General features: G+C 37.8%; 1 protein-coding gene across 6 annotated transcripts in view; it reads right to left on the bottom strand.

Moving 5' to 3' along the window:
* The window catches only part of KHDRBS2 (KH RNA binding domain containing, signal transduction associated 2), a 585,121-nt gene extending 561,262 nt beyond the window's left edge, over nucleotides 1-23,859 (bottom strand). For all 6 annotated transcript variants that reach the window (XR_004383467.1, XR_004383466.1, XM_032864462.1 and 3 more), the window contains exon 1: nucleotides 23,529-23,859. Coding sequence is in view for 4 of the 6 variants with exons in the window: in XM_032864462.1 (XP_032720353.1) it covers nucleotides 23,529-23,619 (91 nt within the window). In the remaining 2 variants the exon portion in view is untranslated. The remainder of the gene's footprint in view (nucleotides 1-23,528) is intronic.
* Nucleotides 23,860-25,795: the final 1,936 nt, after the last annotated feature.

Genomic DNA, 25,795 nt, shown 5'->3' with positions numbered 1-25,795 from the left:
TTATCAACTATACTATTTTTAAATATCTTTAAAAATATGAGTTGCTGCATATTGTTGCAACCAAATATTATCCACACATGATTCAGGTCCACTGCAGTGAAAACAATACGTTATTTTTGCCTAACAGGGTGGTACTATCTTAATTTCACCTGGAATAATTAATATCAATTGTTTTCATATTTTACCACTCTAAAATATTACTGCATCACTAAGACCACTGCAAACCTACACATATTTTTCCCAACTACATTCTATAACACAAAAATTTGAGAATCTCTTTACAAGCTATGTAGCGAACATTTCTTCTACTTATGAAATCGGGTATCTTTAAATAATAACATCTATCTCCTAGATTCTCTTAGTTACTGCTTCATATTCAATACTTTACAAAAATGTGCACCAAGCCTTAGGTTTAAATGACCTCTCTAGTCATTGTTCTTATATCTGTGCCCACAGAGTAGTATTTACAATTAATTCATGCACTGAGACAAGTTATTCACAATTGTGCAAGTCAGAAATTGCTTTAATTTCAGAGATAAAATCTGAGCCCTCAGGATGAAAACCATAGGACACCACTGTCCTATTAGCAAATAAAAGAATGAAGGGAAGCTTTTTTTCTCAAAAAGTACGATCAAATACACAGCTACATACATAATGCAATAAAAAAAAAAAAACCAACAATGTATCATTTCTCATTTAAAGGAAATCTGAGGGACACCTGGGTGGCTCAGTCGGTTAAGCAAACAACTCTTGATTTTGGCTCAGGCCATGATCTCAGGGTCCTAGGATCTAGCCCAGCATCAGGCTCTGTGCTCAGCAGGGAGACTGCTTCAGGATTCTTTGTCTCCCTCTGCCCTTCTCCCTACTCACTCTTTCTCTCTCACTCTCTCTCTCTAAAATAAATAAATAAATCTTTTAAAAAAATAAATTAAGTCTGACTTAATATGACAACTTAAGTAGGCATCTAGCCAAATAAATGAAAGGATATTAACAATATATACTCTTCATAATCAGCTAAAGTCAGGTAGTTTAAAAAAAAAAAGTTATATATAAGAAGTGATTGAGTCATATCGCTTGCTGAAAAAATATTAGCTGGAAACTTTACTATGCTTCCTTTACATCCCAGATTTTAATGCCAGTTTTTAAAAAATAATAATTAACAGTTTTTCAGGGACCTGCTCTCTTGGTAGGGACATGTCATACCAAAAAATCCTCATTACCCATTCCCGTCATCAAATACTCTAAGATCCAAAGACATATATCAGTATTTTTTGACTATGCACTATATTATAATTGTTATATTCATTTCAGAAGAAAGACAGTTTATGTGTTCACACAGTGATTCACACATTTAACTTGTTGGCTTCTTGAAGCTACCCTTAAGGTTCTGACACTACAAAAGATCACAGGTAGGCTATTCTCTTCTGTTACTGTAGTCTCCAGCCTTACATATTCCTACAGACCTTTTTGCAAGAACCCACACAGAACTATTCACAGCTTTCAAGTTATCGTATTCTCACTGTGAAATGTGATAGTGGACTGGCTTTGTAATTACTGAGATAATTATAGTAGAAGCTTATAACCACATAATTCTAACTTTACTGATTGGTCACCTTGCCTTTTCCTCTTTCTTTAATCTACATTTTTAGTTCATTATTTCCTTTATCATCCAATTTACTGAGCCTATCTTTTTTCCTGTTCCTTATTAGAAAAACTGAATCTGAGTTGAAAAGGAACTCAAAGATTAAGTGTCATCCAAGGTTGTACTATCTTTCCAGAGATCCCACAAATATAATTTCTCATGACAAAGAACTGAATAGCAAGTGTTTCGAGGTCCCTACTCCTACTCACTAATCAGACCAACAATTTCAACTACTTAATATGAAAATAAACTCTAAACACAATAGATCCAATGGAATAATAACAGGAAGTTTGTACTTTGGCCAGTATCAGTAAAAAGAAGGATATTTTTTTAATGAGCTGGGGTTCACAAACTATCAGAGAAGCAATAAGCTAAAAGTTTTACCTGAAACACTGTTAAGTAAACCAAGAGAGATAACAGGCGTCCTTGAAAGTATTTGTGGTACAATATACACTAAAACAGTATTTAGACAGAAAATGAACTTAATTGATCTTGCCCATACGGTAAGCCATCAGAATGATAAGGTAAGGGTAAAACAAACCACTGAAAAAGTTGTCCCCTGCATACTACCCTGGCCAAACGGGCAGCTGTCTCCTCCCAGGTACAAGCCAATGTATGCTTCCACCTGGATAGGAATAAACACCAGCACTACTGTAACATGTGTGTGCATGTGTGTTCGTATCCCTCCCCTAATGCCATCTGTGTGTATACAGACGTGTTTATGTGTGCTTTTTCGAGACATATCATTAGCAGTTAAATTAGATAGACTCCTCTAGATTTAACACATAAAAAAGGATCCAAAAGTACGGGATTTTTTTCTAATAAGAAAATAATTGAGGAGGGATTAAGAAAACAAAATATAGTTAAATGTTATATTTTCAACTGCACTTAGTTTAACCAAACTGAGAGTCTATAAATATTACAATAGTCAGATGAGAGATCTTGTGACTGTTTCACAAAAATTCTTTTCTTATTTTCTTTCTCAGTTAGGAGTATCTTCTATTCACCTGCTCACGGCAGGCTTTCAACTCCCAGCAGCAAATGGAAAGGCAAAGTGTGGCAATGGGCCTTTTGAAACCAAAAGAAAAGACTGTCACTACCAAACTTGCAGCTTTTCCCTTTTGAATACAAACATACTATTTGAAGTAATTCATTTAGCTTTTTCTACAGGCACCTTGTGTAACCTTGCAAGTGGTGATTTGTAATGTGGCAGGCTGTTATCAGGCAGCTAAAATATTTTGCCTCAGTTCAATAAAGAGCAGCATTATTCTAAAGTTCATTCATATAGAAACATTTCAGAGGAGGTACTCTCCAAACCTCATTCGTGTTTATCAATTTGTTGTTTTCGGAGGGGGGTGGTTGGGTAGACAAACCTTCTTCCTCCTTATTTAGCCAACTCTTTTCTAACTCACAAGAGATTCTTGCATGTTTTGTCTGTCTTAAACTGATAAAAAATGGATTAAATAACAATCCATTGCATTATAGCAACTGAGGCATGGTAGTGTCTGTGCTTGCCTAATTTCCCTCATCCTTTCAATATCAAGGCACACCTGCTGAACTTCCAACAGCAAGGGTCTATACATTTCCTGCCTGAGGGCTAGCACTGGCTGTTAAGGGCCCGCTTTTGGCCCCCAAGTGATAAGCATGATACATCAAGAAATAATGCTCCCTAAGGAGCTACTTTCAACCAATAACTAGTAGGATTCGGTGTGAAATCAAATTTGCTAGAGCTCCTTCATCCCTCAGTGCGGATATAGTTTACGCTGGCTTCCAAAATTTCCTGGTGTGATTAAGCATCAGTTGCCTCAACTAATAATTTGCTTTAAAAAAACAAACCTTTTTTTTTTTTTTTTTTTTTGGGCTGCTTCCTTCATGTGTCTAACTGCTCCATTTCTTGAGAGCAGCTCCAAAATAAATTACTTGAACTCTAATATTTTCTCAAGGCCTTAATCTGGAGAAAATTGTAAGACATTATGCATACAACTATTGGTAAATAAGTTTGGACTTAACTTCACCCAAAAGGAATACAGGACAAATCCGAAATACATATTTATTCTAACATACCATTAACAATGAAGATGTCAACAGAGCATAGGACAAACTAATAACTGTGTTCTTTGTCTTTTATTTCCATTTCTTAGGATTAATAGGTTTTTAAAAAGAAACATTTTAAATAATAGTGTATATTATATAGGCATTTTAACTTACATAAAATTATAATTAGACTCGCCAGCATTCAAACAAACAAGGAAAAATCCTAACTCTTTAGAGACTAAAAAAGTTGCTCTGGCATTTTAATTCATTTCAGTGCTGACAATTATCTAGTAAAAGTAAGTTCCTACATTCAAATTCTCATCTCAGGGTCTGCTTTTATGGGAATCCAAACTAAAACATCCCAAGAGATCAATATTATCCTCGGACCAGTTCTATTTTCCCTTAGTCCAAGTTATTTTAGTTGCAATTGGAGCTATCTTAAGTAATTATCAGAAAAGTGTGTATCTTGGACAAATTCGGGAGTTTCTCAAGGAAACAAGGACAGCTGGGCCCCTTGACATTCTCAGAAAGGAAATTCAGGAACTTATCTCTAATATTGGCCTCACTTTGTACATCTGTTTTGCTCTGTCTGAAGATTAGACCTACAATTCCAGAGTTTACATTTCCTCTGTACTAAGAACCAGTCCAAACTTGTTGGCTTTTTCCCAGTTTTAATGCCAATTTCTTACCAGAAAGAGTTTGGTAGCCACTCTTACCCATTTGGTTGCAGCCAGGTGAACAAGGGTCTGTAACACAGAGCACTAAGAAAGGGACTGGAGTTTTAAGAGAACAGGGGTCAAAACAAATTTAGAGAAGATTCCAAAACATCAATATAATATTTGGTATTAGGGACTAGAAAGCAAATTACATCTAAGAAAGTTGTACTTGTTTTTTCATTTCTAATTGGGAGTGGTCAAAATGAGCTACTAATGCTAAACATTAGATGCATCAGAGACTTTATTCTCTCCTATTCACTCACTGTGAATCTTAAACACTTAAATCTTAAATAAAAAATCGTAAAAGTTTGATACATATATAAAAAGACAGTTTATATCTCTTTGTTAATATAGGGCTTATACACTGTTAATAAGTTTTTATACTGTTAACATAAAATCATACACTCTAACATACTGTTAAGATAAATTTCAAAAACCATTTTCCTTTATGGTAACATAAGGAATTATTGTCTAACATGATGAAATTTTTAAAATATAAGATAAAATGAATATTCATGGGTTATCCAACCAAAATCTCCATTTCCAAGGACATATCAATCTATATCCTTTGAGGAAAACAATATAGTTATTTTTTTTCCTTTTCTCATAACTTTCCTTTTTTTAAAAAAGGATTTTATTTATTTGACAGAGAGAGATCACAAGTAGGCAGAGAGGCAGGCAGAGAGAGGGGGAAGCAGGCTCCCTGCTGAGCAGAGAGCCTGATGTGGGGCTCGATCCCAAACCCTGAGATCATGACCCGAGCCGAAGGCAGAGGCTTAACCCACTGAGCCACCCAGGAGCCCCATTTTTCTCACAACTTTCTATAGGAGTTTCTAAATACCCCCATGGGAACACATTTTGGTACTTCACAATGCTATATCACTTGATAGAATCTAAATCCATTTTTATTCCTGTCCAAATGCAAACAGAAGTTGTCCACTGCATCTCTAAACCCCACAACGTTATCATTTTCCTTCAGGGAGTTGCTTTCTTGCCCATATAAGCACACTCCCCCAAGAATTACCTTGTCAGATGCCAGCACTGTTCTAGTCTTTCAGTCTGGATCATTGTTAAGTCTTCCTTTTGGTTATTAGTGTTGACATGATGAGTACCTATGTGTTTACGAAATGATAGTGGTTTGGTACCTATGCTTTAGGGATTAATGTAAAGTCACCAGGCACTTACTCCCTTGAGCAATTTCAAAAAATTTATGTCCACATTTCAGGGTGATAGCAATGCTGGCATTTACTATGCCATTGAAGATCAAGAGATAATAAATGGGCTATCACTGTGGATGTAGATGTAGGTCTCCATTGTTCGTCTACCAGTATACCTTTCTCACCCAGGGTAAGGTTGTCAATTCTATACAATATATTGTTTCAGTACAATATGCTTTTTTCTTGAAAAAATAGGAAAGGCATATAACCTATTATCTAAAATTATAAGGTCTTTTTAAATAAAATATTTAATGTGTACACTAGACCCTACTGTTTTGTGATACTAGAACCTACACGGCAACTCAAGACAGTGCAACTGTTCAAGTTTTAATAGCTATCACTACTGCTCATAAGCAGCAAATACCTTCCATCTTTATTGGTAGAACGCTATACTTGTCAGATTCAGTAAACACCAAGGCCTCTAAGATGGCTGGCTAGTCGTCTTCTCAATAATAATAAGAAAAGCATATTCGTATTTCTTCAAGGATCATGTTCTAAATTATGAGGAAAAGGCAAACATTTAATAAAGTTACACATAATTTTATTTTATTTTTTAAAAGATTTTATTTATTTATTTATTTATTTGACACAGAGAGAGAGGTCACCAGCAGGCAGAGAGGCAGGCAGAGAGAGAGGGGGAAGCAGGTTCCCCACCAAGCAGAGAGCCCAATGCGGGACTCGATCCCAGGACCTGAGATCATGACCTGGGCTGAAGACAGAGGCTTAACCCATTGACCCACCCAGGCACGCAAGTTACACATAATTTAAAAGCACAGTATAAACCCATGTCATGCTTAATAATTCTAAGGTAGTCATTTCTTTTTGGGAGAGCCAATATTGTAAGGCAGTTCACATACTTAAAAACTATGATCTTTTCCTGTATTTCATGCATTTAAGCACTATACAGTCATCCTATTTGCACTCTATCTTCCAACATTTAAACACAATAATGAGCAAAGGAAAAGCTTTTCAGCAAATGATACTAAAACAACTGGGTTTCCAAATCTTAAAAGAAAAGGAAGCACTGTGACCCTACTTGACATGATATAGAAAAATCACTTCTCTTTCTACTTACAGGTTAAAACCATAAAGCTTCTAGAAGAAAATATTGAGATCTTTGGTACCTTGAGGTAGGCAAAGTTTTCTTTGAGGGAATACAAACAACAGTAAGCATAAAGAAAAAAATAATAAATTGGACTTCAGGAAAAATTAATAACTTCTTTCTTTCCAAAGACACTTCATAAAATTAAAAGCTAAACCACAAACTGGGGAGAAAATATTTGCAGTACATACATTTAACAAAGGATGAAAATCCAGAACATATCAATAACTCCCACAACAATAAAAAGATCAATAATCCAAATAAAATTTGTCAACATTCCAACGAATTGTTTCAAATAAGAGAATACATACAAATGGTCAAAAAGTATATGAAAATATGCTCAGCATCATCAATCATCAAGGAAATGCAAACGAAAACCAAGGTTAAGTTAGCACTTGAAACCACTAGAATAACTGTTGTTAAAAAGACTGAGAACTTCGGGCACCTGGGTGGCTCAGTGGGTTAAGCCTCTGCCTTCGGCTCAGGTCATGATCTCAGGGTCCTGGGATCGAGTCCCGCATCGGGCTCTCTGCTCGGCAGGGAGCCTGCTCCCTCCTCTCTCTCTCTCTGCCTGCCTCTCTGCGTACTTGTGATCTCTGTATGACAAATAAATAAATAAAATCTTTAAAAAAAAAAAAAAGACTGAGAACTTCAAATGTTGGCCAGGAAGTGGAACAACTAGAGTTTTCATACATCACTGATGGAAGGTGAAATATTTCAATAGATTTAAAGCAATATTTGGCAATACCGTATAATATAAGGCTAACTACACATAGACATTCTAAGACCCTGCAATCCCACTCCAAGTAAAGAGAACATTTGTTCAGCAAAATAGTGCACAGGAACATTCGTAGCAGCTAATTCATAATACAGTAACAACGAAAACAGCCCAAATGTCCATCCACAAGGGACTGGATAAACAAATTATGACATACTTATACATTCCAACACTACTCAGCAAGAAAAAAAAATTATTGATAAGTGCAAAAACATGGATGACTTCAAAAATAACACTGATCTTAAGAAGGAAGTGTACGTAGTCTATTATTCCATTTACATAAAGTTGAAGAAGAGTCAAAGTAATCTAAAACAGTAGAAAACACGATAGTGGTCGGCAAAGGAAATGAAAATTAATGGGAAGGGGTGGTAAGGAAAGTCTCTGGGCTGAGGGAAAGAAATGTTCTCCATCATGCCAAGAGTATTGCTTACACAAGATTATACAATTATCAAAAGTCATCAAATTGTATACCTAAAAACTGTATTTCACTGTTTATAAAATTTGTCTCAATTTCTTTAAAGTAAGCAAACCAGGCAAAGTGGAGTACAGATAAGAATCTTTACTGATTTCTGCCATCAGATATGCACTACATGTACCCTTGCATAGGATTCATGAGATGATTGGTTGAGCTATGATATAGCCAATAAGAGCCTGCCTGTTTGATAGATTAGGAAATACAGGTTCAAGAGATTTAGAAATTTGCTCACAGTCACAAAGCAAAGAGATAGAAGATCTGGGACTCAAACACTAGTATTTTGACTTCACTTGATGTGTTCTTTCTGCGGTAATCGTACTCAAACCTGTTTTACCACATTCCAGACTAAGAAATAACCATATATACACACACACACACACACACAATAAATGTTTCAAAAGGAATGTTTAACCTTGAAACGTATAATTAAAATTTTGCATAAGCACATGTTTTCTTTCAGGACCAACACAGTATTTCCTCCGGTCCTGAAATGAACTCGTGTATCTTTTCACATTATAATGTTACTCAGTGTGGAAAAATGCTCATAGTACAAGTTTTAAGGATCTAAGAGTACCGTAGATTTGGCACCCATCTTATGCTCACGGTGCATCAGAGCTTCACTGATTAGAACGAAAGTAGTAAATTCCCATATTGATGGTAGAATCACATATTCAAGGGGGAAAGTATATCTAGAAAGGGGCAATGGTCAATGAAGTTGTATATGCCAGCAAGTCAATAAGAACAGTCAAACGAAACAACAGGTGCATGCAATGGATTTGGGATAAGGAAAGACTCAAGTTCAAAGACAGTCTGGGAAAAAGAGTAGGGATTAAACTGACAATTTTTTGATATAAGATGTAGTTTTGCATTAGGATGGTCCATGTAATGCTAAGAAAAGGAACAAGGTGGAAGCAGAGGGAATGGGAAACCGATGATGGAGCAGTCTAGGAATCACATTGTAATTTAAAGTGGGCAAAAGAAACAATAATGCTTGGCTGTCATTGTCTTGTTAGCCTAAAACTATTCGTGTATTTTACACATGAGGAAAAGAGGCACATAGAGGTGAAAGTAACTCACCCAAAATAATACAGAGCTTTAATTATAAGAATAAAATTGGAACCTGGGGAGTCTAGTTACAGCACCTATGCTGTTAACCACTTGCCTCAAATGCCTCTCTCCCCCACAATATGTTAAACCGTACAAAATTGCTGTTTTTAGGTGAAAATATTTAAATATTTTTTATTTCTTATAGTTCGACAAATTACTCCTAGCTCTTGTCCTCTATGAAGCTGAAGTTCCTCAAAGAGTTTTCCAACCTCATTCTCTCATAGCCTTACTATTCACTCCTCAGGTTGAAGAAATTTGAGATTTTCTTCATCACCTTTCTTGATTTGTTCTTTTTTGCCAAATCCATTGGAAGAAATGTATATAGCAGCAATGTCCACAACAGCCAAAATATGGAAAGAGCCCAGATAGCCATCGACAGATGAATGGATAAGGAAGATGTGGTGTGTATATACTTCTGCCTTACAAAAGACACTTAAGAAAATTAAAATTATATATATAATATGTAAATAAAATTCACATATATGAATATATAAAATAAAATATATAATATAAAAGTATATAAAATAAGTAATGCAGTGGAATATTATTCAGCCATCAAAAATGCAATTTTGTGATTTGCAATGACATGGATGGAACTAGAATGTATTACTGCTAAGAAAAGTAGGCCAGTCAGAGAAGAAAAATACCATATGATTTTACTCAAATGGGGAATTTAAGAAACAAAACAGATGAACATAGGGGAAGGGAAGGAAAAATAAAATAAAATAAAAACAGAGGGGGAAGTAAACCATAAGAGACTTGTAACTATGGGGAACAACCTGAGGGCTGCTGGAGGGGAGAGGGATGGGGGATGGGGTAACTGGGTGACAGGCATTAAGAAGGGCATGTGATGTTATGAGCACTGGGTGTAATGTGCACCTGACAAATCACTAAATTCTACCCCTGAAACTAATAATGCACTATATATTAATTAAATTAAATATTAAAAAAAGAAATGTATAATGTTTGTTTTAATTGCCCTATCTGCAGCACTTGAAAATATTAACCAAATCCTTCATCATCCCAATACTCTATCTGACACTGAACTTACTTGATCTTTCCTACCTATATTCTAGGGAACTCCTTTTAGTCAATTTTGCAGACTTTTCTTTTCTTTTCTTACATGCAGACATTCCTCAGGGTTTTATCTTAAATCTCCTGTCTGTTGTACTCCATATCCTCTCCCCCAAGGTGAGCTCTTCTAACTTCCAAAGTCAGTTATCACCTACATGCTAATGAAACCATTACAGGTAGCACATATCTTACTCCAAACCCTACTCTTCAAGTGCGTTTTCATGTTTATGTATGTATATCCACCTGAACTCAGCATTAACCTCCTTTAATTTCTAGCTTAATAATTGATACCACCTTCAAACCAGTCCACAACTGATACCACTATTACGAAGGAACAACCCAGACAACAGCCTTGACCACCCTTTATTTTTCAAACCCTCTATCCATTCTGAACCTTTATCTTTTACTTGTTAAATTTCTATTAGTTATGTCCACTTCATATCTCTCATTATCTGAATTCAGGTCACCATAACTTCTCTCTCCTGGATTGCTGCTTTAGCTATCCAATGACCTGCCTATGTCTTTTAACTGTTGATTCCATTCTCCAACACTGCAGCCATGCTATGCTTTAAATGAAACTCTGATGTCATATTTGCCCTTTTAAAAACCTTTAAATGACTTACTATTGCTTTTCGCATAAATCCAAACTTAACACAGTAGTTTACAGAATATGTGTACTAAGCCACTACCATTCTCATTACACCCACTTTTTTTAATATATTTTTTTATTTTATTTATTTGACACAGAGAGAGAGATCACAAGTAGGCAGAGAAGCAGGCAGAGAGAGAGGGGGAAGCAGGCTCCCCACCAAGCAGAGAGCCCTATGTGAGGCTTGATCCCAGGACCCTGAGATCATGACCTGAGCTGAAAGCAGAGGCTTAACCCACTGAACCCAGGCACCCCTACACCCACTTTTCTTGACGCTTTCTCTTTTACTGTATTTTCCAAACATACTTAATCTTTTGGATCTCTTGACACAATTCCAAAGTTGGGGGGTAGGGTGAGTGCAGGAGTTCCCTCCCACACAGCACAAGCAATTCTGACACTATAACCAGAGATAATATCAGATACCACAGGTTAGGGGTTTAATCCTACAGAACGGTCCCCTCTCCACTTCAAACACCAACTGCAGGCCCAGGTTGTTACCTGTACTTCTGACTGACCAGTTATAGGCTGGGGATTCCAATCCTCCCTTCCTTGGACTGAAGATGCCAGTTGCAAATCTAGGTTGCTACCTGCACTTCTAACAAACTGGCTGTCAGCAGAATTCTCATAGCCTCCTTGAGTTCAATTAATTTGCTAGAGCAGCTCACAGAACTCACAAAAACATCATAGTTGTTAGATTACCAGTTTATTACAAAGGAGATAACTCAGGTAGAGCCAGACAGAAGAGATGCACAGAGTAACGTACTGGGGAAAGGTTGAGGAGCTTCCATGCTCTCTCTGAGCTCGGTGCTCTCCCAAATTTCAATGAGTTCACCAACCAGGAAGCTCTTTGACCTAGTCCTTCAGAGTTTTTACGGAGACTGCATTACATGCTTAAATCAATGGCTACTGGAAATGGATTCCACGCCCCACTTTCCCTTCTGGAAGGTCAGTGGGAGTGGAAGAGAAAGTTATAGCCACCTAATCACAGGGTTAGTTCTCCTGACAACCAGCTCCCATCCTTAGGTAAATTTGAAAAATCACTTCATTAACATAACAAAAGACCTCAATGGCTGTACTCAGGAAATTCCAAAAGTTTTAGGAGCTCTGACAGGAACACAGAAGAAAAACTGAGTATGTATTTCTTATTATAAATCACAATATCCCATTTAACTTATACTTATTCAAATAAATGTTCTTTTTTCAGGCTTTGGAGCTGTTGTTTGCTGTAGCCCTGTATACTTCTAGATCCTTCTTCCCCGAATCTTGGCCATATACTACTTATTTGTTAGACCTCAACTAACATGCCCCTTCCTACTGAAGACAACCATGACTTCCGTATGTTGGGTCCCCCCAAAATTGGGTACCCCAATAATGGGTCCGTGATTAAAGGAGCAAGACTGATACAAAGCGAAAGTCAAGCAAAGCTTTATTTCGCGCCAAGCATCAAGAATCAGACCAACCATCAAACAGACTGGTCAGCCGCCCCTACAGAGAGGACGACCCCTCCCTGCTTTCCAGACTAACTTTTATAGAGCAAAAGCCGTGTGGTTGGGCCTGGACACACACAGGTGGCCAATGAGATTGTAACACACACAGGAAACTCCACAGTGTTGCTAGGCGACCAATTGAATTACAATTTACCCTAGTAGACATTTGAACCAGCCTATCACCTAGTTCAGAATTGGCGCCCAAAAGGTGCCCAAAGGGCGGGGCCCATACTCCTTGGTAGCTAAGAGACAGTATGCGCCCCCCACTGATTGAATACCTCCACGTGGCCTGACCCACCCTTGTATTTGGACTTTGTTACCTGGGACTGGTTTCTGGGACTTGTTTTTAAGTAAGTTCCCCTGGTGGTGGGAGGGGCAAAGTCAATTTAAGTTTTACAACAAAATGGCAGTTCAACCGGGGTGGGCCGCTCTGACTAAATAGGCCCTTACAAGTAGACTCCTTTAGGTGCCCTAGCCAGCACTCCTAAAGCATCATCTGTTTACTTTATGATTGCATTTTGCAGATGCTATGGGAATTATTTAATTGCCTATAACTCTTTTTTTTTTTTCTATTATTTATTCATGAGAGACAGAGAGAGAGGCAGAGGCAGAGGGAGAAGGAAGTTTCCGGCGGAGCAGAGAGCCCATTGCAGGGCTCAATCCCAGATCCGAGCCAAAGGCAGATGTTTAACAGACTGAGCCACCTAGGTGCCCTTATTTAATTGCCTAAAACTCTTGTTACCTCCCCAATCTAAAGTTAAGTCTCCGATGGCAATATAGAGCACAGATAATAAAAAACAGTGAACCAAGTCTGCACTGTTTTTCATTCATTACCTATGTCCAGTATATGATTAACACACACACACACACACACACACACACACATTCTACTCAAAGAAAACCATTTGGCTTACTACAACTTATTTCAAACACTTAACACTTCCATCTAATTCCATTAAAGTGGCCTTTAATTATTATAATGCTTTATTCTACTAGATTTTCCTTATGTGGATATGATATAATTTCCAATCTTTCACCAATTTCAGAATACTAGCTTAAAGCACAGCCATCTATCATCCCAGTCCATTCCAAAACAAAATCATATAATAAAATGCCATCTGCCTCAGCACACCAAATGTTCTTTCATCTTCACACAATTCCTTAAGGGCCTCCTCTTCCACCAGCTCTTGGATGGATAAAAAGGCAGCTTCTAGTTTTGTTTTTTTTGTTTTATTTTGTTTTTGGTTGTTTTTTTTTTTCCCCTCCCAGAAAGAAAAACTTAGACTATCTGGAGACATGAATGGTACCTAATTCAACTTAACACTCATTTAAATTTCCCACTTAAGTAATATTTACAAGCCTAAAAACATATAAGAAATGTATGCTATTATGTATTCATTCATCTACTGTTTGCATTTTATAGTGTTCTTTCACACAATGAGTATATTGCTGCATGTGTACCAAATTCCTTAAATTTGCTGGAGAAAATTATTTTAAAAGAAGCAATAAATTCTATAGTTACAGGTATTTAACTCCTCTAAAACTTATCCAAGCCATGTTCTTGGTATTCCCCTAAACCAGTAATACTCAATATTGTTTAATGTTTCAATGTTTGATGGTTGCTTTTTTGACAGTCTTTTATATTATAATTGAACATCTATATAACCTCTGACTTACTGCTTAAAAAAGCCAAATTGAGTATGCTACTCTCTAATCTGCCTCTTTATCTTCCCCCATATATAGGTGAAGCATTACCTGACTTTGGGATATAATGCAAGGACCTGAGCCAGGGTGTAGTAAGTTCAATAAAAGAAGCTATTACTTTAGTCATCCCTCTATTCTCAAATTAACAAATTTCTTCTCCTTCAGCCCCTTTACTGAGTTTCTGTCACAGAGGCTCCTTCTTCTGAGTTGTAGCCAGGGCCCATCATTTTCTGACATACAATTCTATAAACCTGCTAAAAATATCTACACTCTAGAGAAAACACATTCATTCTGCTTTTCTATTAGAAGAGTAAAATCTAATCTTTAATATTTTAAGGGAAATAGACATCAATTGTGCCATTTCTGATAACAGTGTAATAATACCAACCAATCCGTTTCAAAGTTATTAAATCCTAAAACCGCAGAACCTATAGATAACATTTTAATCAAGCCATGTTGCTGAGCTATCTGCTTCTGGCCACATGTGAAATTTGCCCACTTCCAAATTTTAAACAAAACCAACACCACCTCAAGACACAAAGAGAGGACCTATAGCTGTCCTTCCCTAGAAAAATTCGGCAAATATAAGTAATTTTCTAATAAACACGGAAAGAAAAATGCCTCAGCAAATCACACAAAGTTCTCAAATCACGTTTTGGGATTCAAAAAGAAAAAAAAAAAAAGTGGAAAATGTTCTCTTGTTCCTTGCCACCTCATCACCAAACTCCCTCAGAGACCACTGTCAATAGAGGACATTCGGAAAATTTAGGCTATCTGAATAATCTTTAACCCAATTCTGTACTTAGGAAAATTCCCCCACTTATAAATTCACCAATCTTTTATATACTATAATTATCTAACAATATTGTGAAGTAATTTCATCTAATACTTGCATTCAGGAACCTATTTCAGAAGTTAATGGCAACAACCATGCTAATCTCCTAGGCATACTTTGCATATTAATATTGGCCCTTCTTTTAAAGCCTCACTAAAACTGTGTCTCTTTCACAAGAGACAGTACCCTGCAATGGTTACATGTGATCTCTGGGTAAGATAGCCTGGGGTTCAGATTTACAATTTATTTGTTGTGTGACTTGAGATAAATTGACTTCCCTAATTTTTCATTTTTCCCATTTGTAAAACAAGGATGATGGTAGTAACTATCACACAGGATTGCTGGATGAGTTAATTGTGGTAATGCATGCAAAACCTCTAGAACAGCATCTGACAAAGGAGTAATCTCCCAATAAATGTTGACAGCAATGACAACAATGAAGAAGAATCTATGGAAACCATGACCAACAAGAATCATGAATCCCCGTGATATCATTGGTCTGTAAAACCTAGCAGATTTTCCTATGCACTGCTATTTGCAGCTTACATATATACTGAATCTCCCACAGATTATTCAGAAAACAATACACTAAACATCTACTACCTCTTCAAATACCAACAGCACATGTTGCAGACAAATGGTACCAACACACATTAAAGTGCATGTGTGATTACATAGTTAAAATGTAGTAGAATCCTACTCTGATCCCAAACTGTAGCTAAACTATAAGGGTATCTATAGTAAACAGCCTAAAAATTTGTCATTCTGGTGTTCTCAAATGTTTATTACCTCTCTACTGCAAAATCTGCTTGGAAATAGTGTGCAAGAGACAAAAGAGGATATGCTACAAATGACTTATTTCCCAAAGTATTTAATAATAACTGAGCAACAGGATGCTTGGCTATGCCTTCTCAAGTTTTTAACAAATAAAAGATGCAATAATGTTCATTAACAAAACATAAAATATTGAGAAAATGAAGATGTCATACAGCATAGGTATTTGCTAACAATTTGGCAAATCGGTTATCAACTAGTACGCCATTATTTTTAATAAATCTATTTCCATATCACACTTATTTTATTGAAATTAACCATTTTTGTGAGAAAACAAATCATATTTCAATCTCTGAATTTATTAAATCTTTCACTGTTTACAGCTTTAAAAAATAAACTGTTATCAGAATATAATTCCAATTAAGACACATTTCTTATATATTCAGACAAAAAAAAGATCAAATCAGGTGTCAAACAAATGAGGATATAAGAAAAGTGGGCAATACTATAGAATTATTTCCAAGGGTTTCTAAAAACTACATCTAAAACTTCTTTCCCTTCACCTACTATGGAAACAAAGAGCTTCAATCTAGATTGTATACTTAAACAGAAAAACTAAGAATAATGACCAGACATCACTTCAATCTCAGTTTCAGAAACTGTCTCAAAGCACCTTTGAAATAAGATATTGGGCCCATTATCCAGATGGGTTTATCCTGGTCATTCTCATTCATATATAACCAGTTAATGAAATATGAATGTACAATGCCTAACATGCATTTACAAGAATAAAAATTTTTTTAAAGATTTATTTATTTATTTAAGAGAGAGAGAGTTAGAGAGAGAAAGAGCACGCTCCAGAGCCAGGGAAGGAAAGGGAGGGGCAGAGGGGGAGACAGTATTAAGCAAACTTTGCATTGAGCACAGAGCCCACTCCAGGCTTGATCTCATCAACCTGAGCTGAAACCAAGAGTCCAACGCACTTAATTATGCTATCCAAGTGCCTCTCACAGGAAAATTTTACAAAGAAATAAATTACAGGGGCTCCTGGGTGGCTTAGTGGGTTAAGCCTCTGCCTTCGGCTCAGGTCATGATCTCAGGGTCCTGGAATCAAGCCCGGCATCGGGCTCTCTGCTCAGCAGGGAGCCTGCTTCCCCCTCTCTCTCTGCCTGCCTTTCTGCCTGCTTGTGATCTCTCTCTCCTCTCTCTCTGTTAAATAAATAAATAAAATCTTTAAAAAAAAAAAGAAAGAAAGAAATTACAATACACAAATAAGTAGGGACTGAATATTACATATGAAATAAACATAGAAGACATTGTGAAGTCTGGGCTCCCACTTCTTTATTCATGTCAACCCACTCTAGGCTTTTCCTCCATTATAACCTCACACGATGCACATAGGCACATTCCTCCACAGCCATGCAAGAATTATCAACCTTGTTCTTTGTTATTTTTTTCCAATACTACCTGCAAGAACCAGGGAAGGAGGCTACTTGGTAACACCTGTTCTGCAGACATGAATATAATGCACCAGGGCCCTAGAATGGAGCCTGGATATCCAAAACAGCACACAATCTCAAAAATTTTGAGCCTCTCCTTGTAAATAAGTTTCAAGGCCCATCCAGTACCTGCCCTAACTCCCACATACCTCGCTAGCTCCATAGTCCTTAGACTCAACAAAGACAAGGCAGATTTCTAACCAAATCCCTACCTTCTCCTTGGGCTGCTCTTTTGAGAATAAACCTTTACTGCTTTAAACCTGGTGACTTAGAGATTGCCTTACTGTGCATCAGACACACAGATCTGACTTCTGGGTTCAGTAACAAAAGGAAGAAAAAAGAAGGCTGTATGGCGAGGTATCACAAGACCCAGGAATGAGATGGGAGTAGTTTCCTTAATTTTTCTTGAGCTGCAGATGCATCAAAGTGGGTACAAGAAAAGCTGGCAAACCAGAAAAGTCAACAGAAGCAGACAGAAAGGAGAACAAAAAAAAAAAAAAAAAAAAAAGCCTCAAGAGAAGCCTGCTAGCCAAAGGACTAGAAAGAGAGCAACCTAGCAAGATAGAAAACTTTTAGACAGACATCCTTCTCTAGTCAAATAATACAGAAAGAAAGAAGAAAACAAAACAAAACAAAACAGCATCTCATGCTCACCTCTGTCAAAAAAGGTTAAGTAGAGGAGCCTAGACTTCCAATCTCACCCAAATGTAAAGAGATATATTTTTCCTCTCTGGCTGGAATCAGAAAAGACTAGATGAGGAACAGGGACTTCATTTCCACCCGCAGTAAGTATGTGTCCTGAAGTGGAGGCCACAGAGAAACCCTGGACTTCCATCTTATGAAGAGTAAAAAGACACCCTTCTCCCTCCAAGCCAGGGTGGTATCGGAGGTCTCATTCTGCTGGAATTTTCATCATGCTCCAACAGGAGTAAGGCCTCCCCAACCCTACTGGTGTCCCTGGAGTCCCAAGTAGAAAGCAGGAACACAGTGCTCCTCCCCCTTTCTGGCCGGAATGGTGTCAATGGGTCCCTAGTGGGGAACATGGACTTTCACCTCCACCTGCAGGTGTTAAAGTAATGTCCCCTCTCCCGCTGCTGGCATGGTGTTAGAGGAGGCTTGCCCAAAAAGAATATTATTAAAAAGTGTGACACAATCAAACTTTGACTTTGAGTGAATCACTCTGGCAAGCATAGCTGGGGAGGGGAGAAGACAGATAAAGGATGGTGAGGACAAGAAACAGAGAAGAGTAAATCAGGAATATGGTAGTGCCTGGAAGCCAAGGGGAAAGCCAAGAAACTGGAAAAAGGCCAACAGTGGAAACTGCAGCCAAGAGACCTGATGAGAGGTCAGAAAGATATTACTGGATTTGGCAATTCAGAGATGACTCTGTCTCCTGGTCACTGGTTTTACGACAATGAAGAGGACAGAAGCCAGAATAAAGAGCTTTGAAGAGGTTAACTGAGAAAGTGAGGCAGCTAAGTAAAGACTAATATTACTGGAAACTTGAAGGAAACAAGGAGTATGGAGAGAGAAAATTTGGGTTACTTTTGGCAAGTGAAAAAAATATTTTTTTTAAGTTATTCAGATTGGATCAATTATAGGCTACTACTATAAAAGAGCGGAGAGGGAGTTGGAGATACTGCAGAAGAGACAGAACTATGGAATGAGTCTGGAGGACACGATAAGCATTAGGATCTAGGATACTGGTGCACAAGTCAGCCTAGAACAAAAAAGAAACATATCACCTTCTGGGAATGAAGGAGAGTAAGAAGGACTATGCAGGTCTTTAGATGATGGGAGGCTGAAAAATGTCAGAAGAGATATATTCATTTCCTACTAAAACAGAGGATGAAGTGAGCTGCCAAGAGTGAAGGATGTGTGGGTTTATGAGGAGGCCTGAGGAGGTTTGGAATTACCCTGGAAAGACATGGGGCAAGGGCTAATTAAGCTCAAGTAAAACACTGAAAGTGAGCACTGGGAACATAACGGAACACGATGTTTTAAAAACCCTGATTGGAATAATTTTTCATAAGACAATTTATTTCATAATTTGGTCTGTAAGTTCAAAATTCACTCAGCAGTGATCCAAAGAGTAAAGGCAGTGCTCATTTTCTTACAAAGCCAAGCTTCAAGTTGAGGTCAAGTCCACAAGACCATTAAAATGTTAAAGAAAATCTTAAAAGCATCATTTTATATTTGTGTAATTTGTTCATGTTGTATTTGTATAAAAGATCTATACATGTTTGTATAAAATACTGCTTATATTATCACAAATGGAATTTTTTAAACTTAACACAACCATGGGTGGTAGATACAACTTTTTCTGTTTTACAGATGAAGAAACAGAATCAGAGAGGAGATAAATGACATATCCCATATTTCATGGTAGACAGAAGTGTCAACACTCTGTCCCAAGTGTTTTATTTGCTAAAGCAAAGTTTCTGCACTGTATCATAATTATGTCTCAATTGAAAATCAAAAATACCTTGAAATTTATTTTTTCACTAATTTTTATTTTTTATTTAAGAAATAAACCAGATTATTCCAAATGTACAGGGAGAAAAAATGGGTTACACTGATCAAAAGAAAAGTCATGTGAATACTATTTTTTTATCAGATGTTAGTTTTAGACATTATTCCAATGCCTTTCTTTAAAGAACTCTCTTTGCTTTGTGGAAAAAATTTTGAGGAATACAACCTAATTAAATAATGATCCTTACTGAGAATCTACATGTAGTTAAGTCACCGCAAGTCAGCATTTGTGATAAATATTATTTCCTGTTTCTCTCATAGCTTAAAAAAATTTTTTTCTAAAGATTTTATTTATTCATTTGACAGGCAGAGATCACAAGTAGGCAGAGAGGTAGACAGAGAGAGAGGGAGAAGCAGGCTCCCCGCTGAGCAGAGAGCCCGATGCGGGGCTTGATCCCAGGACCTTGAGATCATGACCTGAGCCGAAGGAAGTGGCTTAACCCACTGAGCCACCCAGGCGCCCCTCTCTCATAGCTTTAAAAGTTTTTCTATACCTACAAACATGAAAGCCAATCCTAGATGGAAGGCCATGCTCTTCACCGGAATTTTAAAATAGCACCTAATGTTAAAACAAAAAAACAAACAAACTAACTAACAAATTAACTATTGGGATATTTGGCAATATTTGACTTCCTTATTTGATCAGTCAACCAAAACAATGATGAATCTACCAATTTTTGTGAAGAAGTCAGGTTAGGAAATCTTGCAGACTGGAGAACTTTATAATTCTAATTAAGTCTGGGACTACAAAGAAACCCAAACATCATTTAGTCCAACTCCTTAATTTCAGAGACAAGGCCTAGGGCCTGGGGAAAGGGAAGTTTATCAACATTCTGTTTAGGCAAAAGTGGAATTAAAATCCAGGTATCTGGATTCAGTTTAGTGCACTTCCCAGAAGCAGCATAGATATAAATAACCTCATCTAATTTCATCTGGCAAGCAAATTCAGAGGCTGAGTGGAACTTTAAGGATCATGCTGAGTTTGCTGTTTTATCATATTCAAAAGCACCTTCTATAACAAATGGATAATTAAACAATATTATAATCACAGGAGGAAAATTATTTTAATTAATCAAACATATTATAAGCACTCTTCAAACCATATTATTCAAGATCTTTTCTAAGCAACAATCAAATACATAAAATGTATGGGTTCTCCCATTAGCTTTCACAGAATCATACCTACTGAAAACACATAGCAGAAACAAGTGAAATAAAACAAATTACAATAAAAATAACAAAATAATCAAGAAACTAGTATGTTTAACCCCATGGCCTTACAAAGTAGTTGCAATTGAGCACTGACCTGCATTTATCGCCAATCAAAAATGCAAAATAAATCACTGTGAAAGCTCATTGCTTTACATCACTGACCTTATATGTGTATATATATATATATATATATATATATATTAGCTTCCAGAAAATCATTCTGAAGAATCATCTGGATCATTTTTATTGCTCACTCAGTCTTGAGACTGTCTGCACAGTACTGACTGAAATGTACTTCAGTGTGCACCTTCTCTCCAAATGAATATCTATGTCAGGTTTATTTATAGCCACTGCCTTCAATCAGTGCATTTCCAGGTAAGAGAAATAAAATCATCTCAACATATTCTCCTATAGAGATCTGAAACAAAATCTGGAAATCTTGGCAAATGGCTTTTGAAAAAACAATGAAAGATCTATAACGTAAAATGTACGTTAAGATTTATTAGAGATTCCAAAGGACACTCACCTTATACTCTTTAATAAGTACATATAAAGAACTTAAGGTAGAAATAAAGAATTAGTGTAAAACTTATGCATTTTTTGCATACATTTTTATATATTCCAAGATTATAATCATCACCTTCTCCGTTCCCTTTTCCTCATTATGATTTCTCTGAAATTTGAACACCTCTCTTTGTTTCTTACTTAGGTGTTTTTCTATTTAGGAGCTTTTGCCTCCTAATTCTTTACAAAAGCAGGACATGCTTCCCCCTACTGGGAAAAAATTAAATTACAAGGTACATTCAAACATGTTCCTAAGTATCAAAAAATCAAGTTTCTGGGAATGATAGAATGTTAAAGAATCAAAGGGACAGCCTTTTCTGACTGTTTCATCCGCCACAGAAATACTTATGCACTCTGCTAAGAGTTTCTCATATGCATTTCTTTAGTGTGGTGGTTTTGAAACATATACCAACTCCACTAACTTCTCATCAATGACTGATGAATTAATCATTGAGCCTGCTGTCCCAAAGAGAACTCCAATTAGCAGGTCAGAGAAAAATGATCAATTCGTAACTTTTTTTTTTTCATTTTAAAGACATTATCAGCGTAATAAAGATGCTTCTGTAAGATATATTGAAATAAAAGATTTCAGAAAGCTTAATTGCATTTTAAATCATTTTGAACAATCTTAAGCATTTATTAACTCATTGTCAATATTCCTATTACTTTTATGCATTTATCCTTATTTTCAATAAAGTAGAGGGAGAACTTCAATTTTAAACTGCCTTTACTTTTCAACTTAATTTCTATTATTTTCATTCAGTAACCAAGATAGTTAGTAGTCGGCATAATTGCTTTTCACCTTACCAGATCCTCTGGAAAACCAACCTACTCCTTGCAGCAGCTTAGCCATTTCACATGTTCAAGATTTTGATTATAAATCTTAATTGTTTAGTATGCAAAAAGAAAAAAAAATAACTTGGACTTCATTGTGCTATAAATACCCTATAAATGAAAATTTTAAACAAACCAAGTGGTTATTTGAATTCTACATGGAGGATCATAATTTTTCCTTCCATGTACAACTAGGTCTCAAAAAAGAAAACATTTCTTTTAATGCAGAAGGGCCAAGGAAGAGGAAGTTGTCACTTTTAGTTTTGGCATAGGTAAGTCCATAACAACCTAAGCTACAAAACTGCATTGTAGTCAATTTGATGATAAAGCAATTCATTATTAATGAAAGATTCATCAAAAAAAAAATCTGGAGTTGTTTTTAAAAAGGCATGTGTAGATAACTACACATATTGTATCTTTACCAGATAGATGGCATTATTTCAAGATGAATAGAGTAACTGGGCTAATATTTCTGTCATACAGAAGTTTGTGTGCGCGTGTTTAAACAATCTTTCAAAGCAACGCAAAAGATAAGATACACATGTTCCTCTGGGAATGAAATCTCCTTTAACATTACAGGTACACAAAAGAAAATGCACACTTGGTAAAACAGTTGATCACTTGTGAAGTGTTCTCAGGGGCCAGTATCTCTCAGAGTACCCAATCATCACACTTCAAATAAATTGATAAGCACTTTAGCCTTTGCCACATCCACAAACATATACGAACATGCATAGTCTTAATCTAGGTTAATTCTAAGACTTTCCATAGGAACGGCTGTAATTAGATAAAGGGTATCAAAATCACTTCCGAAATGCAGCAAAAAAAAAAAAAAAAAAAAAGAAAGAAAGAAAGAAAGAAAAAGAAAGAAATAAAGAAAGAAAAAATATGCTGATTTGCAGCTAAGAAGCTCTTAGAAAACCACACGGATCACCATTTACTCCCAAACTGATGTCCCTTTCCTCTGCAAAGTGAAAATATCCCTGTTGACCGCGCCACACTTTATGGTTTCTCCATCAATGATCCTAACAGGTCACATCACTACTGCCATTACGTCTCGTAGCTTTGGTCTTCCCCAAATTAAGACGTAGAGAAGGAGCACTGCTGCCCGCCCCAAGAACGGGCTCGGTCCGCCCGAGGTCTGAAGCGAGCATCTTCAGGGGGACAGTGTCTGCGAAGGGGACAGTGTCTGCGAAGGAGACAGGCGTCCCTCCCCAACTTCACTCCCCTAACCAAGCCGCGGGTGAGAAGAGCGGCCAGTGGTTTGCGCCCATCTGTGGGGACAAGTCCTACCTTCCGCCAAAAGGCGCGATGCATGCACAAAAGATGGATCCAGGCTATCTTTCTCTGCCATCAGCTCAGGCAAATATTTCTCCTCTTCCATAGCGCGGACTTCGGACCGTCCCCTGCCGAAGCGCAAGGTTCCGCTCACTCGGACGCAGGGTCGCCGGGCAGCGCCTTGCTTTGGCGCTGCTCCGCCTCCGCCGCGGCGAGGGGATCTCCGCGCGTCCTCACTGGCCCATGCACCGAGCGACTGCGACTCCCGCCGTCGGGCTGCTCAGCCCCGCGCCCACACCTGCCGGTCTCTTCCGTCGTCCCTCTCTCGCGCCGAGCCCCGGCTCACACCGGCGGCCTTAACTGGAGAGGCGGGAACAGGGCGCGTCCCACCTCCGCCAACCATTCATTGGTGGTGGCGCCCGGAGAGGCCGGGCCCCCGCGAAGGCTGCGGACTCTCATTGGGCCTCGCTGCACGTCGGATCGCCTGACTGGCAGGAGGCAGCTGCAGAGGGGAGGGCCGCTCCGAAGGTGCAAGCGCTTTCTTCTTGCAACCCGAGCTTTCCCTGGTTATTAGGCATGCCCAGTTGTGTGAAGCACTCTGTCTTCCGCTGAGGTGCGGAGAAAGGAGAGAGCGGGAAAAGCACCGTTTTAGCAGAGGAGCTTGGGTCCAAGACAGCAGGGGAGATGGAGATGAAGAGTGAGAGGCTGAGGGAAGGAATGAGGAAGCGCCAGGAAAAGTACCAGGAAGGTAGACCGGACTTCACCTGCGTCCCTAAGGTACAGGTGTCCCCTCTCCATCACGCAGCTCAGATGCACTCCAGGGTGCAAGAATCAGCAGCGCACCCGGTCTGGAAATATCATGAAGACTGCATGCGATCGGCGGCTGATATTTTCCAATGAGCCTGACCTACATCTCGGGGACGCAGTAGGATGTTCATTGATAAACAAAGCGGCTCTGGGGCGATATTGTACAGCAACATGCTTCCAGTGTACAATCATTATGGTATTGACTTAGTTCTGGTTTTCCTCCTGTCCCTCTCCTGCTCCCCCAATCCCTATCGATAGGAGAGGTTCTGGTAGGGGGCTGAATTTTAAAACTAAAGAGTAGTGTAATCAGTTAGCTACAGTTTGTGAAGGAATTGGGAAGACAAGTGGAAGAAGGAAGAGACTAGAAAATAGGTATCCACGGCTGCTCTAATTTCCCCCTTTTTCTTTATTTTAGATGTGGCAGTGTGTTTCACCTGGTGCTGTCGCTGAGCTACTTTGTATCTATCCCACCTCTATTTAAAGGAGAGTTAAATCCTCCAGGTATCACCAATACTGGAAGCAGTGCCCATCCTTCTCTTAGTAACGGGGCCTGAAAATGCAGCTTGTATGCTATAAGTGTTACAAAACAATCTTCCCACCGTCTCTTTTCATGAACAATCATTTTCCAATCTGCCTCTCCACTACCGTTTTCATTGTAGAAGAATGGGGACTAATTTTCCTACAATTCGTGCTAAAACTTTTCCAAGTTCTCTTCTTGTATTCAAATCTTGTCCTTATTATTTCTCAAGATGAGGTTGGAGAAGTATCTTTTACTTATATAATTTTTTATTTTATTTATTTTATTTTATTTTATTTTATTTTTTGTTTTTGGAAACTTCAGCTTTTATTTTTATTTTTCCCCCCAGAATCTGCATTTTGTACTTAGCATGATACATTTTTTTATTATATAATTTTGAATATGTCAATGTGTCTTCACATCTGTTACCTCAACTTGACTTCACAGAAGCACTCTGAAAAACATGGCATGGGTATTGCTTTCTCTGTTTCATAGGTATGGAAATGAAGGCAAAGATAGAGAAGTTCAGTGATCCAGAACTAACAAATATGATCTCTTTTGGCATCAGCCATGTTCACCCCACCCAAAAGCTGAGTGTATACTACATGGGAGTCAATGATGAGGGGATATGTGGCTAACAAATGTGATAGGACTGCTAAAAGTTCATGAAATAAGCTGTGAGAACCATGACTCTTTGATAATTTGGGGTTTTGACAATAGGAAAAAATGTCACATTTCTTTAGGATTTTTTTTTTTTTTAAATCAAGAGCTTTCCTATGTAAAAACCTAACAACTTGGGGGGCCTGGGTGTCTCAGTTGATTATGGGTCTGCCTTTGGCTCTGGTCATGATCCCAGAGTCCTGGGATCACCCTCATGGGGCTCCCTGCTCAGCAGGGAGTCTGCTTCTTCCTCTCCCTCTGTCTACCACTCTGCCTCCTGGTGGTCTCTCTCTGTCAA

Source organism: Lontra canadensis, unplaced genomic scaffold (genome assembly GCF_010015895.1).
Source record: "Lontra canadensis isolate GAN:19392208 unplaced genomic scaffold, GSC_riverotter_1.0 scaffold27, whole genome shotgun sequence".
Taxonomy (NCBI): domain Eukaryota; kingdom Metazoa; phylum Chordata; class Mammalia; order Carnivora; family Mustelidae; genus Lontra; species Lontra canadensis.
This window is presented reverse-complemented; position numbering and strand designations above follow the sequence as displayed.